The following is a 16,652-nucleotide window of genomic DNA, read 5'->3' as shown; positions in this document are numbered from 1 at the left end:
TCAGTTCTGAGCACAGCTCTTCTAATCCACCAGCTCCCCAGGCCAAAATCACAAGCCAATCTCCTCTGTACTCTATATGGAATCACTGCCATGGGTAATGTTCCTGACAACTTGGATGCAAAAGTTCCCATGGATGGTCCCAGGCTTGGAGTATGAGGGTTGGTCTCCCAGAGCATCACTTGGCCTGTGTTCACCACATTCAGCCCCTTCCAGGCCATGGCAACAACAGGCCCTGATTGCAAGTACTTCACCAGGCTGGCAAAGAAAGGATGGTCCTTCGGGTCAATGTAGTGTTCCTTGTGAAGGTCTTCTGAAGCCTGAATTAATTTCATAGCAATGAAGAAGAATCCCTTTTGCTCAAAACGCTTGATGCTCTCTCCCAAGAGGCTGCACTGGACTCCATCAGGCTTGATGGCAATGAAGGTATATTCACTGTTGGCCATGGACCTGGGGATAGACAGCCCACCAGCTGCTCGGGTTGCAACTCTATCTGGGGCTGCCCGCACTGGAGGAGCCCAGAAGGATTCTGAGGCCTCTTTGGGCAGACCTAGCCCAACCCATTGCATCCCTGAGCTCTACAAGGCTCCCGCTTGGGTACTCACAGGGTTTCACAGTCTTGCAGAGAACCCGGACACCCAACACGCAAAGAAGGAGAAGAAAATGGACAATCAAATGATAGTTTCCCTTAGGAAACCCCCCTGCTTCTACCCCCAGGGCCACCTCTCTATGCCAGCCAGTTTTCCCTGCAGCCCCACCACACCGGTCTCTGGCCTTTAGCCTCCCCCAGCTGAGGGCTGAGGACCATCACCTGGCTCTGGTAATTGACCCGGGAAGCCCAAAGGGAGATGGCAGGGGCTCAGGGGAGGGGGAGCCCCAGGTGCTGCAGGAAGTGGAGCTGTTAATTAAGTGGCTCCTCCCCTCCCTGGGAGAGGGAGATGGGGAGCTGCAGAGGCTCTTAAAGGGGACAAGACCCCTTTCTGAACCTATCAGGAAGAGCCCTGCTATGTCCCAGGCTTTCTTCACAGGTCACACCCGGGATTTGTCCTATCCTCTAGGGCTCACTGGTGGAACTACTCACTGGGAGAGAAGCCTGTTAAGGAACCCATGTGACCAGGGTTCCTCTGAGAAGCCTTAGGGAGTCCCTGGGAGAAAAGGACCAGGAGAGGGCACTCTAATGCCCAGCTCCAGCTCCAGCTCCAAGGGGTGGGACAGAGGCAAGACTAAGGAAATCCTGAGAAGGGATCCTCAGAGGGGTCAGGGAGTCAGATGGTTGTGATAAGCAGCAGCAAAGAGGGCCCCTTGCTAATGCCCGGCGGGCGGCTTGGCTGTGGGACGCACCTGAACCGTACCCACAGCCGCGGCAGAGTTTCTCTGCGTGCGGCCCCACCAGCACATCACGCTCACCTGGGAACTTACCGTGCATGTTCCCCATGCACAGCGTCAGGCCCCCTCTCCTTCCCGGACCTATGAATCAGAAACTTGGAGGCTAAGCCCAGCAATCCACAAGCCCTCTAGGTGATTCTGACACATGCTCGAATTTGAGAACTGGTATAATCAGATTCTGGAGTTGGGCTGCCCAGAAAACTTCCTCCATTCACAAATTCATTCACATGCCACAAACATTTATTAGCACCTTCTATGTGTGGACCCCGCGTCAAGTGTCACGAGGAGCCCAAAGTGGGACAAATTATAGGCAGACTGATTAGAAAGTACAAAGCAGGGCAAAGAGCCCGAGGAAGGAGCCACTCTTTCTGGTTAGGGGGATTGGACAGGACTTCCCAGAAGAGGTGGGCTTTGAGATGGGCCTTAAAGGACGAGTTAGAATCAACAGAGCAGAAAAGGAAGGCACTTACAAAACCAAAATCTAACTTTTATTTTAATTAATTATTTTTTTTTTAAGAGAGAGAGAGAGCACATAAGCGGGTGGGGTGGGGGCAGAGGGAGAGGGAGAGAGAGAATCTTAAGCAGGTTCGATGCGTGGAGTGTGATACGGGGCTTGGTCTTAAGACCCTGAGATCATGACCTGAGCTGAAATCAAGAGTTGGACGCTTAACCAACTGAGCCACCCAGGCGCACCACCAAAACCTAGCTCTTATTTATTTATTTATTTATTTATTTATTTATTTATTTTATTTATTTTAAAGATTTTATTTATTCATTTGAGAGAGAGAGAGAGCATGAGCGGAGGGGACGGGGTGGGGGGAGAGGGGCAGAGGGAGAGGGAGAAGCAGGCTCCCCACTGAGAAGGACCCTGAGATCATGACCTGAGTGGAAGGTAGATGCTTAACCATCTGAGCCACCCAGGCGCCCCCAGAACCTAAAGCTTTTAAAGCCTTATAGCTTTGGGGATAAATTCAAGTGCCTCAGCACAAACTTCTCCATGACCCAGCCCCTGTCTCCTGCATTGACTCCATCTCCTGCCACACCACACCTCCATCCACAGATCTGAGGAAAACGGAGCTGCTCACAGAGGCGCACACACAGCACGGTACTTGTTATCGCCAGGCCTTTGCTCAGGCTGCCCTTCTGCCTGGAATGCCCTCTTTGTGTCTCCTAGCCCAAAAGCCACCCATCCTTTAGGACTCCTTTTAGGTGTTTCCTCTTCCAGGAAGCCCTCCTGACTCCTGGATGGTTAAGAATCATCCTCTAGGGGGACGCCTGGGTGGCTCAGTAGGTTAAGCGTCTGCCTTCGGCTCAGGTCACGATCCCAGGGTTCTGGAATTGAGTCCTGCATGGGGCTCCCTGCTCAGCGGGGAGCCTGCTTCTCCCTCTGCCCGCTGCTCCCCCTGCTTGTGTGCTCGTGCGCGCTCTCTCACAAATAAATGAATCAAATCTTTTAAAAAAATAAAAAGCTGGGGCGCCTGGGTGGCACAGCGGTTAAGCGTCTGCCTTCGGCTCAGGGCGTGATCCCGGCGTTACGGGATCGAGCCCCACGTCAGGCTCCTCCGCTGGGAGCCTGCTTCTTCCTCTCCCACTCCCCCTGCTTGTGTTCCCTCTCTCGCTGGCTGTCTCTATCTCTGTCAAATAAATAAATAAAATCTTTTTAAAAAAATAAAAATAAAAAGCTGCTTTATCTTAATCCCCTGTTAGAATGAGAACCTACTGTGAGTGGGCATCTTCTTCAACTTTGTGACCCTAGACCCTAGCGCAGTGTGCTTTCAAAACAGTTATTTAGCAAAGGAAAGAAGAAAGGGAGAATGTTAAATAGGACGTCCAGGGGGAAAACCATGGCAGGAATGATGCAGAGCCTGACAAGGAGCACATCCCGAAGGCAAAGGCACAAAACGTTTTCCTCTCCCTGGAGCCTGGAACAGAGGAGACGGTGCTTAGCATCCAGGAGCCTCTTGCCGCCTGCTTGCTGGCTTGACAGATCTGGCATATGCGCTTTGAATCCAATTGTCATCTGCTGAGCATTGCTGCTAGAATGTTCCAGTCTGTCGGGCCAAATGTGACTCCATAGAAGCCTCTTCAGCACTGTGGGTTGGTTTCTGAGTTGGGGTATGGGTTTATTAATTCGCAAGAACCCCAAGAGCGCATCAGAAGATGCTCAACGTCATTAGTCACGAGTAAAATGCAAATGAGATCTACAACTCAAGACCATTAACATGTATCAGAACGGCAAAAATAAATAAAGAAATAAAACGGAAAATACCAAGTGCCGACAAGGACACACAGCAACTGAAACGCTCATACCCTGCAGGTAAGTACGCAAACCCTTACAGCCACTCTGGAAAACAGTTTGGTAGTTTCTTATCAAGTCAAACATGCACTTGCCATGTAACCCAGCGATCCCCATCCTCGGTATCTACTTGAGAAATATGAAGACTTAAGTTCATACAACAACTGGGATGTCGATCCTTACAGGAGCTCTATTTGAAATTGTCAAAAATTGAAAACAACCCAAATGTCCATCAACAGGTGAGTAATAAAAAAGTGCTGGAACAGCCATACAGTAGGATACGTCTCATCACTAAAAAGGAACAAGCTACGGATACATACAGCAACGTGGATAAATCTAACTGTATCACTCGAGAAAGAACCCCATTCCGAAAGGCTACATGCTGTCTGAACCCATTTACATGACACACCGGAAAAGGCAAAACCCGGAGTGGAGAACAGGTTGCCAGTGGTTGGGGTGGGAGGAGGGTTTGACCACTAAAGGGTAATCTGAAGTAATTTTCTGGGGTGACAAAAACTGTTCTCTATTCTGATCTATCCTTGAATCTATACATATGTTAGAAAATCATAGACTTATACAGCAAAAACAGTGGATTGTACTACATGTAATTTTTTAAAAAATGCAATACCAGTTTTGGGGTGCCTGGGTGGCTCAGATGGTTGTATCTGCCTTTGGCTCAGGTCATGATCTCTGGGTCTTGGGATCAAGCCCCGGGCTCCCGGCTCAGCAAGGAGTCTGCTTCTTCCTCTCCCTCTGCCTCAACCCCCTGCTCATACGTTCTGTCTCTCTGTCTCGAATGAATAAATAAAATCTTTTTTAAAAATTAAAAAATAATAAAAAATGTAATACCAGTTTCAAGTAAAAAAGAATCCCAAGTGACAAGGCATCCGCAGGCCCACAAGTGGTTCCCCTCCCACTGTCTTGTCTGCGGTGGCCAGTGTCAGTGTCACCTCTAGCTCTTTAGGCAAGGTCATTGGGTCATACAGCCCTCCTGGGTGGCTCATGGTAGCAAGCTACAATCCTCCCATCTAGTTTGATCTCAGGGTCATCTCCATAATGACAGTTAATTTTGTCTTCTTCACCGAAGTATCGCCAAAGGGCTAGAATAGTGCTTATAGTTATTCGAATAAATATTTGTTGATTGAGTAAATATGTTATCCCTTTCTGTGACTGGCTCCAAATTCCTGAATCCACCCTCTTAATTGAAATGCTCATCACATACAGACGTAGTGAAGAGAAGGGCCATATGCACCCCAATGTTCATAGCAGCAATGTCCACAATAGCTAAATCGTGGAAGGAGCCAAGATGCCCTTCAACAGATGACTGGATTAAGAAGATGTGGTCCATATATACAATGGAATATTACTCAGACAACAGAAAGAACGATTACACAACATTTGCAGCAACATGGAAGGGACTGGAGGAGATTATGCTAAGTGAAATAAGTCAAGCAGAAAAAGACAATTATCATATGGTTTCACTCATTTATGGAATATGAGAAATAGGAAGATCGGTAGGAGAAGGAAGGGAAGAATGAAGGGGGGTAAACAGAAGGGGGAATGAACCATGAGAGACTGTGGACTCTGGGAAACAAACTGAGGGCTTCAGAGGGGAGGGGGCTGGGGGATCGGGATAGGCTGGTGATGGGTATTAAAGAGGGCACATATTGCATGGTGCACTGGGTGTTATATGCAAGTAATGAATCATGGAACATTGCATCAAGAACTGGGGATGTACTGTATGGCGACTAATATAACAAAATAAATATTATTTAAAAAAAGAAGAAGAAGAAATGCTCATAACAGCCCCCCCTTCTCTGATAATGTCACTTGCTCTAAGTTCCCTCCTGGAATTTTGGCACTTAACATCCCTGCTCAGGTGCTGGCTCTGCCCATTTTCTGGCCCAAGGGTCTCCTGTTACCTCAGGTAAGAATTCTTCCCTCTAGCTGCATCCCATTATGGACATTCAGCCAGAGCCCCAGTGGAAGCAGCCTGGCCTCATCACAAAAGATAGTGCCCAACATGGGGTTGGCACCCTCCTCAAACAGGAAGGAAAGAACAGCGGACCACATGGGCTGGGAAGCCACCTCCGGCTCTCCAGGTGCTGCTCCCGTGCTTCAACAGTAGCGTGTATGTTTGCGTCTGCCAGGAGATACTTCAGCTCGATCTTACTCATTCAAAGTGTTTGTGTGTTCCTTTTACGTCACTCGACACCCCATAATTGTAGATGACAGAAAGTGGGATGTTTGGTCATTTGGGGTTGTAATAAGGCTTTTGGTTAGAATCTCCTGAGTTTCTGCCTATTTCCCTCCGGGCTGGTTGAAACTAAAGAGTATTTGTGTCCGGTGAGTATTTCCCCTGTCCTTCACACCCAGTCAGCAGCCATCCTCCATAGGAAATCCTGTACATCACACAGTGGCCATTTACGACTCATAACCTTGCCTGCTACAATCTTAGGTACAAGTAATATCCAGGTAGGTAGATTACAAGTAAACAACGCACGTACAGAATAGTTTTCGCTAGCCTCACCCGAATCCTGATTCCTTTACCCTGCGTGGACTCCATCCCCGCCCCTGCCCAAAGAAGGGTCTTTCTTTTGGTCCCCAAACATGGATTGTGCAAATGATACTCGCACAACAGCTGCCAGGAGGCCACCCTGTGCTGGGACTCAAGTCTGGCTAACTTGGTCAACTTTTACTCTGTGCCAAGCAAGGTCAGAGTGACAAATGGGTGGCTCGAGAAATGTGTACACAAATGTGTTAGTTTCAGCCCACAGTATATTCAAGTTTTTCAGTCAGTTGCCAACATTTTTAAATTGGGAGATTTCCCATGAAAATCAGACCTGGCATTACCAGGTCACACTTCCCACAGGCCTCCCTTTAGTGGGACACTGGATAGCAGATACCTTCTTTAGATGCGGCAGGTGCCCTCCTGAAATCTATTCTCCTCTTTCAGCCGCCCTCCATCCACTTCTTTCTTTTCCTGCCTCGCTTTTCCAGGTATTCGCGTGTACTACCCGATAGTACGTGCTTTGTTTCCTGTGTATAAAAAGATACAGCCTTCAAAGAGCTTAATATCTGGGCATGTGGAGTAGAGACTTTAGGTGGGGTGGGGGAGGCATTCCAAGCGGAGGGAACAGCAAGAGCAGTGAAGAGGAAGGCGGAAGAATGCAGAGGACTGTAGGGCTACCCAGTGAGGTATCCATGATCAGGAACGCAGCACACCAAGCTCCCCTCCAGTGATGTGGGGCCAAATCGCTTAATAATTCACAACATGGTCAGAATTTGATCAGCAGGAGGTGGAAGGGAAGGTGCTGCTGGACTTTGAAATCAAAGACCCCTGTTCGCGTCCTTGCGCCTTCACGAGTCACTCCCATTCCCAGGCCTCTTTAAAATTAGGATTATTAATAACTGCTTTACAACACAACGGTCAGGATCAAAGGACAGCAAGTATGGAAAGTGCCTGCACGCTGTTCGACACGTAGAAGGAACTCCAAAGTAGACAGCTCCGACCGGACCACAGCAGGGACATTGAGTGTGCGCTCAACGAACATTCGGTGGACGGGCTGCATAGTGACAAAAGGCGCCGGGAGCCTATGTTCCGACGGGTGGGGCCATCTGCCACTCCCAGCGTCTGCTTCGCCCAACCCGTGGGCGGTGTCGCCGCGCCGCGCACGCGCACATCGCGGCCAAACCTCAGAGCGCGCGCCCACGGGCGAGGCAAGGAAGCGCGTTTGCGCGTGCGCAGAACTCCCGCCCGGCGGCGGGGAGGGGAGGGGCGCGGGTAGCGCAGGTGCGCGTGCGCAGAACGCCTGGCGGGCGCGCGGCGAGAGCCAAAGCGCGGGCGAGGGGCTGAGTGAGTTCGCCAGCCACGCTTCGTGCGCAGTCGACGCCCGCCCCCTTCGGGGGCGCTCTCTAGTGGCAGCTTCGGCCGAGGCCACTTTTATGAGGCGCGAAGAACTCTTAGCCTGTGTAAGAGCCCGGACGGGCCCGGGAAGTTCTTGGGTCTGAGGTAACGGCCCACAGCGGCCTGGTGCTCCCCTGAGGTCGGCGCTTCGTTGCCTTCATTTTCCGCGGGAGAGTTACAGCCCCAGCGCCACCGCTCCGCAGCCGCCCCCGAGGGCCGGGTGTGGCCGCCTGCGGGCCGCGAGGGTGCAAGGGCGGGCCTGGGCGGTGGGGGGAGAGGCGCGGCCGGCGGGCTTTGCGGCGCCAGGTGCGGACCCGCCTCCCCGGCTGAGCGGCGCGGGGCCCGGAGCTGCCTCTGGCCGCACCCCGCCTTTAAACCCCCCCCCCCGCCTTAGAACACCCCTCCCGGAAGGAAAGCGCGCGCTCTGGTCCGCAGCCTCCTCTGACCCAGGCCGCGCGGTTGCCATGAAAGCAAGACTTGTCCCATGGAGACATTTCTTGTCACATCATGTCTTCGTGATCTCAGTGAGCGTCTGCTTCCGCATGCCTCACTGAACCTCGGAGGGAGAGATTTGAGTCATGGCGAGACTTCGGCGTTCAGCGCCTCCGGGGTTTGAATCTTGGCATGTGAGGAAGTGGAAGGCTTCGCGCGGGATACCTTGCTGTACATCCTTGGCTTTTCGGAACTCTGGTTCTTCCCTTTGCGCGTCTGCAGCTAGCAGGCCTACCGCAGTCTCCCAACAGCCCACCGAAACTCTCTCTCTGGCTATCTCACAGGCACCTCGAAATTGAGCATGTCCCAATAACCTCCCCTCAAAAATTTACTTTCTAAGGCTGCCTTTTCCAGGAAGTGGCACTTTTTTTCTCTTCGATAGGTTGCTCAAGCAACTAGGAATCATCTTTGTTCTCTCTGCCTCCCCCCATCAATTCACCAAATCATAACTGGACAACTTCCTAGGCATCTGCCAACCCAGTCACTCTAGACCAGGCTACTGATCAGCTTCTGCCTTGAGCCACAGGCTGGTACTGGTCCTTTTTTATCTGCTCTGGTCTGGGTTATTTCCCACATTACAACCAGATACAGAAATGTGTATACTTTAACTCACAGCTGTGTGGTCATTTCTTTATTATACCCTTCAGTGCCTTCCTATTACTCTTAGGATAGACTCCACATATCATAACCTGGACTGTAAAAGGCCTTCATCCCTTCTGTAGCTATCCCTTCTTAGATGACCTCATCTCTTCAGTGGCTTTAAATACCATCTAAACACTGATGACTTAAATTTTTATTTCCATCCTGACTTCCATCCATTGCACACTAGGCGACCACCCTCTTGGCATATCCATTGAGATGTCTAATAGGCCTCTCAAACTTAACCAAAACAGAATGATTGAGTTTTTTCCATAAATCTCTTTCCCTAGAATCCTTCCTCATCTCAGTAAAAGGTATGTACTATTTTCCACCTAATAAAATAGCAAAGTCTAAAAACATAAGAGCCATCCTTGATTCCCACACCTATGCCACCAGTCTAAAATATACCCCAAATTCAACAATTCACTAGGCACTGAGACTCCCCAGTCAAAATCAGCCGCATCTTTCCCCTGGATTACTGCAAAAGCTTCCTGACTGATTCCCTGCTTCTACTCTTAATCCTATACAGTTCATCTTTCTTTTTTCTTTTCTTTTTTTTTTTTTTAAGATTTATTTATTTATTTTAGAGAGAGAGTGTGTGTGTGTGAGTGGTGGGGGGGCAGAGGGGAGGGAGAGAGAATCTCCAGCAGACTCCCCACCGAGCTTGGAGCCCAACATGGGGCTCCATCACATGACCATGTGATCGTGACCTGAGCCAAAATCAAGAGTTGAATGCTTAACCAACTGAGCCACCCAGGCACCCCATGTACAGTTCATCTTTCTTAAGCATAAATCATTTCACTTTTCTTTATAAAACGCTTAACATAAATTTCGAACTCTTGACAATGGCCTACAGGCCTTACATGATCTGGTTTCTGCCTATCTCTGACTTCATCTCTAATCTGTCTTCATTCTCTGTGCTCCAGTCACACTGACCTTTGTGTCCATTAAACCACCCATCACCGGGGATCTGTCCTTGCTGGGGGTTTTTTTCCCTTGAAATGCTTTTCCCCTTGGCTTTGTGTGGTTTTTCCACTTTCCATTAAAGCCTCAACTCAGTTGTGATCTTGTCCAAAAGGCTTTCCTTGGCCACAATAGTTAAACCAGCCTCCCATTCATTCTTTACTATAAAGCCCTATTTTATTTTCTTTGTAGTACTTAAAGTACTTTAAATTACATTTATGTATTTATATGTTTATTGTTGCTCTCCACACCTCCTGAAATGTAAGCCCTTAAAGACGAGTTATGTCTCTCTTGTTCCCTACTCTAAACATGCTCAGAACAGTGCCTGGTGCATAGTAGGCTCTCAGATATATGCTGACTGACCCATTGCTTGTCTGTATAGTGTTAATCTCATAGCACTGTCTTTTTTGCCCACTATGTTCTGGGTTACTATACTTCCCTTTTGAAAGTGCCATGCTCTCTTCCAATTGAGGACTCTTACATCTGCTGTTTTCCTGTACCCAGCCCAGACCCACTCTCTTATTTGTGCCTCCGTAACTCATACTTATCCCTCAGATGTGAGTCTGTTACTTAGAGTGTGGGTGGAATGATTTCCATTCTAGGGTAATATTCTCTATCAATGTGCCACATCACCCTATTCTTTTTTGTAGCAGTCATCACACTTAAAATTATTTGTAAGCTCTTTGCAGGTGAGGACCAAGTTCTTATTCTTCTCCACTATATCTCCAGCACTTCGTTTCTGGAACATAGTAGGTATGCGAATATTTTTGAGCTGAATGAATGAATGTTGAATGAACATGAGATTGAGAGAATCAAATCAGGTAAAAATGAGGAGAGCAGTTAGAATATAAGGTAGCTGGGGCGCCTGGGTGGCACAGCGGTTAAGCGTCTGCCTTCGGCTCAGGGCGTGATCCCGGCGTTATGGGATCGAGCCCCACATCAGGCTCCTCTGCTATGAGCCTGCTTCTTCCTCTCCCACTCCCCCTGCTTGTGTTCCCTCTCTCGCTGGCTGTCTCTGTCTCTGTCGAATAAATAAATAAAATCTTAAAAAAAAAAAAAAAAAAAAAAAAAGAATATAAGGTAGCTGAATCTGCTCTTCCTACTTCAATGGAAGCTTTTTGATCTTATGAGATAGGGAGAGGAAAGCATTATATATACTGAAAGTGCTCTATAAATATGAGGTCGTTTGCTTGTTTGTTTGTTTGTTTGTTAAGATCTATTCACCATCAGATCCCTGTGGTTTGATGGTTTTTCAAAGTACAAAGTTTTATGTTTCTTAGCAATAATAACTGATTTTGTTATTTTAGAGCTAGGCTTAGGTGGTAAAATATAAAGAATTGAGGCTAATATGGAGTCTAGGCCATTTCATAATCAGCTGAACTATCTTGCTTTGGCAATACATCTGAGTTTTAGTCTTGCCCTTGTATGTGCTTGGCCAAATTAGATGGTGATCTCAAGTCAGATATATCTTTTTGTAAATACAATTCTTATCTCCCCAGTATCTCACCAGAATTGGATTAAAGTTAGTAAAATATTTTAAATTTCCTGTGCAAAATTTGCTCTCTTTACATAAAAAGTAATTTAGTTTTCTTATTAACTTAATTTCTTCAGAGTCTGCCATTGTTTCATGGCAGGAACAAAGCTGTGTATTTTAGAAGCTTTCTTTTTACACTTTCCTATATCAGTCTTCTGTCACTAAGACCCGTGAAATATGTACGTCAAAGACTCAAGAGTTTTTAGCTCAAAATTGTAAAAGATGTTCCTTTCTCTCTACCTGAGGATATTCTCTCCATCTCTCCATCACGTCAAAGACTCAAGAGTTTTTAGCTCAAAATTGTAAAAGATGTTCCTTTCTCTCTACCTGAGGATATTCTCTCCATCTTCTGAAACTATTGATGCTTTTTTCCCCCCATTTAAAAATCTCTTCCTTATGTGTACTGCTTCAGGGCAACTCACCCAATTGTGTAACCAAAAAATAAAATGTCTTTCATTGCCTGCAGTTTTACATCCAAACGCTTTTCGGGTTCCTGGGCTTGGTAGGATGTTTAGAGTGCTGCAGTATGATGTGAATGCTGATCGGTTGTCATTAAATAAGTCACAACTACTGGGCAGGGTGGTGAGATGAGATACCATTCTATTGCTTTTCCAGAATAAGGAGCACAGTTCTAGACCTATTGACCAAAGGTAGTTTTTCCAGTAGCTTTTAGGATGGTTACGATGTAAGTGGAAGTGGCCCTTAGATGCAAAAGGTCATGTACGAGATTAACTTAGATTACTTTCTGGTCTATTGAGTTGTCCGGTAGGGCTTTTGGTTTCATTTTGGGGGATCTTCCTACCTTTCTGTTAGAAGGTTTAGTTACTCCTCCCCTCTCAAACAAAACAAAACAAAATCTGACACAGTTCCAAGAGCAAATCTATTCCTGAACAAATGCCAAGAGCATTTTAAAGATTGTGTCTAAAAAGTGGGAAGAAACCTAATGAGAAAGAATGATATCGATAAGCATGAAAGTATCCTGGGTAGCCTCAGATTAGTCTCTTCTTGTCCCATATCTTAACACCTTGTTTTTTTTTTTTTAAAGATTATTTATTTATTTATTCGACAGAGATAGAGACAACCAGCGAGAGAGGGAACACAAGCAGGGGGAGTGGGAGAGGAAGAAGCAGGCTCATAGCAGAGGAGCCTGATGTGGGGCTCGATCCCAGAACGCCGGCATCATGCCCTGAGCCGAAGGCAGACGCTTAACCGCTGTGCCACCCAGGCGCCCCCTTGTTTTGTTTTTAAATAAAGAATAACCTATGTGTAGAGCACTACAATAAGCAATTATACCTGCATTATTTCATCAGCCATCCTAGTCACCCTGCAAGGTGAGGAAACTGAGAATAGTTTCTTTTGAAAATAGAGATTGAAGACAAACAAATGTGAATGTGACCTTTTAACACCTCCAAGAAATAATTCTAAGAACGTTTAATCAGAAAAGCTTACATTTTGGTTTGATGCCTTTGTACCCAGATTGAGTTTGTCTTGGAGTCATCCACAATTATGAGAGTGACCAGGGTTTACAGTTTACTAAAGTGACTGACAGAGTGATGTGTTGTAATGGAAAATGTGTGGGCCAAAGGAATCAGTAGTCTTAGGGAGTACTACTCCTGGTTCCATACTGAGTTATGTGACCTTGTGGAAGGTATTTTCCTTCTGTGGTAAATTCAGTTTCTTCTTGTACCCTCTAAAATGAAGGGCACTTCAGGCTATAGGCAAGCATGAGTCTCTAGGTGGAAATATTCTCTAGTATAGAATCTCTAGTCTGAATATACTTCGGTAGAGCCAGGCAGACCTCTGAGACCAGCCAAGGACTTGTGAAGGCAAAGGAGAAGCTGGCCATCTGTCTTCAATCTCAGTTCTAAAACTTGGGTAATAAATTCATAGTATCAGTGGGATTTCCCTATGTTGTTGCCACACTCAGTGGTCACAGAGCCTGTCATATTAGATCTGCCCAGTAAATGTATTTTGAATAAATGCTTATGAAAGCTCTTTTATTCTTTAACTCTGTGGAGGATTTTTCTATCAAATGTCACCAGATATATTTAGTGACAGTACTTCCTTATCATCTCCTTCCACCTCAGTAGTCAATATCGTTATCCTCATATAGCATTCAGCCCTGCTTTAGATTGTAGGCACTGACCCAGATGTTTCTTTATTGAAACAGATTACTAAAAACCTTAAAAAATCTAACATCATTGCCAATGTGTCATTTAAATTTAATTATTGGGGATTTTCAAAGAAAGGTTCTTGATTGGGATGTGTCAGATTTTTGCACTGAGATTAAAGATAGTTTTCATCTCTTAAATTTGCTTTTCTAGTGAAGCATTAAAAGAGAAACTTCAAATCTATCAAAACAGCTAATGTTTATATAATACTCTAGAGTTCATGAAATACTATTTACAATATAATCTTTTTAAATCCTTCAACAATTCCAGGGGTAGATGGGATTCCCATTTGCAGGTGTAGAAACTGAGAAATGATGAGGCTAAGTGACTTGCTCAGGGTCTAATAACTAATAAGAGGCAAAGCTAGGACTCAAGCCTTGATCCTCCAATCTCAAATCTTCTGTCTTTCCAACTAATGCATATTGCCTCTAACCTTTTCTTTTTTGTTTTAAACCCATCATGTTTTTTGATCACCTGAAAATGGGTTGAGAGTCTGACCCTTCATCTGTTAAGATTCTATAGTGTCATCATGACTGCAGTACTCATGTTGGAAAATAACCTTGTGAAATCTTTGAACCACTACGACTATGTGGTTCTTTCGGATTATGCTGTCTAATCTTTATTTTCAAATGAGGTAATTAGTGTGTGGTGTTTGTTTCTGAAGCAGGCAGCCAGCAATTAACAGGCAGGCCCCAGCCAGAGAGGGCTGTTTTTACCTCTTTCAGACAGCCAGCTGTGGTGCAGTACATGAAGTTTCCTCTCTGGATTGTCATTTCCAACAAATGTCCTTCATTTCCTTTGCTCTGATCCCCCAGCCCTCTGTCTGTGGTGAGAGGTGACAGCATTTTAGGAGAACCCTCTGAATAACTGAAAGCTAAATTTTTGTGGCCGCGACCTAAGTCTCACCAGGTAGGCTCCTACTTAGAAAAGTCACCTTAGCACCGAAAACACATTCAAATCTAGCTGGGTTCCTGCCATGCTTTGGACATGGGAATCAGCAAGCTTTTTTTTTTTTTTTCAGGATATGAACAATATTTCCCCTCTGGTAACTTTGCAGTTGGCACCAACTATTTCTTTTCACTTTTGACTGCAATTCTAGTCTAAATAGTCTCATGGGCTCTGGCTCCAACCTCCTGTCATTCTAATCCCAAGCAGCCGAGATCAGACACTGGGATATCTCTTTACTGGCAGCCCCAGACATGAACTTTGGAAATTGTGGGAAATTCCATTCTTTGGGCACATAGATCTCCTGACTCCACCATACAAGAGTTTTCCCTGTTGAGTAGAAATGGTATTGGGGTAATATGGAGGAAAGAATAATGAAAATAGTCCTTTATGTGTGTATAATATTTTAGTACTTACAAAATGATTTTATATTCATTATCTCTCTCTCTTTCTCTCTCTCTCTCTCTCTCTCTTTTTTTTTTTTTGGTACTAAAACTCTTAGAAAACAGAGTGGAAAAGATAAGAGCATCAAGTCTGACCTCACTTTGAATCACGATTCCAACATTCATATATAGCTATGGGGAGGTTACTTCATCTTTCAGTGTCTTGATTTCCTTATCTATCAAATTTAGACTATTGATTTCAGGCTTATTGTGAGGATTAAGTGAGATAATGTATGTAAGGCACTTATAATAGGGCATAACAAAAGACTGTTTAGTTGTTGTTATTATTGTATAAGTAAGAAAACCAAGGCCTAGAGAAACTAAGGAGGGATATCGGAGCTGAGGTTCAAACCTAAATTATTATTTCTTTGTGCCTGTTCTGTCTACCCCATCTTAGCTGCCTCTGAAATTTGTGTTTTGTGTAGGTAGCTCTTATCCTCAGGAATTCTGGACTTCTAATCTCATTATTTATTACTTAAACTTCCATATGAAGAGACAGAAAATGCAGAGTTTACTATCTCTACAAGTAAAAAGAGGCACAGAAAAGTCTTAGTGACTTACAAAATCGCTAATCACTGTGTTTGAGTCTTACTTCTGAATGTGTACCAAATGCCCTCTTGGAGGAGAAGAGACATGCCATTCTTCTTTTTCCATCCTTCCCCTTTCCCCAGTTTCCCACCGAAAGGACCTTAAGTGGCCAGAGATTCTGGAATAGGAAAAGTAAAACTAGTAAGTGGTAAGAGGATAGTAGGCACTCTTGTGGCACAGGGCAGTCTCACAAGCAGTGACGAGAAAGAGTGGTTGAGAGGTAGGAAAGATAAGGCATTCCTCAGCAGCACTGGGAAACATTAGTGTACATCCTTATTTGCTGTATTAGCTGAGGCAGGAAGGTGTACTTATGCCTTAACTTCATCTAAAATTAACAGCAGGGATCTTCCTATTGGTGCATTTGGATTGTTTCATTATTTGACTTGAGCCCTCTTCACACTGGCCTAGGTTCCAGGGAAAGTGGGGACAAGGGAGGAGAATAGATTCAAGAGATATTTGGGAGATAGATTTAATCTTAACAAAAACCTTGTGAGTCCTCAGATGTTGCTGTTATTAGTCTCATGGAGAGAAGTGATTTGCTTGAGGTTGTAAGGTCAACTACAAATCTTGAACTCAGGTCTTTTGATTTCAAGTATAGAGATTATCCCCCAACACCATATATCTTCCCCATGCAGGTAGGAGAATGGTCAAGGTGATTAATATAGATAATCAGTATAAAAACTGAGCTGGGATATAAGCAGTGGTGCTGAGTGTTGGACATTTTATTCATGAAGAGATGCTATAAATTGGGCAGACTCTCTTTTATACCATAAAGTTGATAAGGAACCATCTTTAGCTTTTTAATAATTCTCTAATATTTCTATTTTATTAGGCTATTATTTGGAAGCAATGAGTTTAAAACCCTTCACCTACCCGTTTCCAGAGACGAGGTTTCTTCATGCAGGACCCAATGTGTATAAATTCAAAATTAGATATGGCAACAATATCAGGTAATTTTAAAGCTAGGAGAGTAGCCTTTGCAAATATAGGTTAGTACATTCCCACAGGTTATCCCTTCTCTGCCTTCACTCAGTCCAGGAGACTGGCTGAAGTAGCATCTTGTAGGACTCTATTTCCTAGATATTTTATATTCCATATATTATTATTCAGGTAAGTTTCTAAATTAGTGATGACATACCTTTGGTGCAGTGGTTCTCAAGATTTTTTATCTCAGGATCCCTTTGCACTTTGAAGATGATTGGGGATCCCAAAGAGGTTTTGATTATGTGGGTTATACCTGTCAATATGTATCATGTAAAGATTAAAATAGAAAAAATAACATACTTATTAA

At 45.2% G+C, this 16,652-nt stretch overlaps 1 protein-coding gene and 1 pseudogene across 18 annotated transcripts in view; one reads left to right on the top strand and one right to left on the bottom strand.

Annotated features, from left to right (window-relative positions):
• Positions 1–443, bottom strand: LOC103679436 (annotated as a pseudogene).
• A 7,032-nt stretch (positions 444–7,475) lies between these two features.
• The window catches only part of LOC103679432 (glycoprotein hormone alpha-2), a 28,749-nt gene continuing 19,572 nt past the window's right edge, over positions 7,476–16,652 (top strand). For 3 of the 18 annotated variants that reach the window (XR_005837158.1, XM_040639356.1, XM_040639355.1), the window contains exons 1-2: positions 7,483–7,651; positions 16,194–16,311. Coding sequence is in view for 14 of the 18 variants with exons in the window: in XM_040639356.1 (XP_040495290.1) it covers positions 16,211–16,311 (101 nt within the window). In the remaining 4 variants the exon portion in view is untranslated. Of the gene's footprint in view, positions 7,726–12,423; positions 12,546–16,193; positions 16,312–16,652 lie in introns of those variants that run through there. The other 15 variants (XR_005837157.1, XM_040639352.1, XM_040639351.1 and 12 more) reach the window with 12 other exon arrangements.

This window comes from Ursus maritimus, unplaced genomic scaffold (genome assembly GCF_017311325.1).
Source record: "Ursus maritimus isolate PB19 unplaced genomic scaffold, ASM1731132v1 scaffold_23, whole genome shotgun sequence".
In the NCBI taxonomy this organism is placed as follows: Eukaryota; Metazoa; Chordata; class Mammalia; order Carnivora; family Ursidae; genus Ursus; species Ursus maritimus.
Note: the sequence above shows the minus strand (reverse complement) of the source record. Positions and strands in the feature narration are given on the sequence as shown.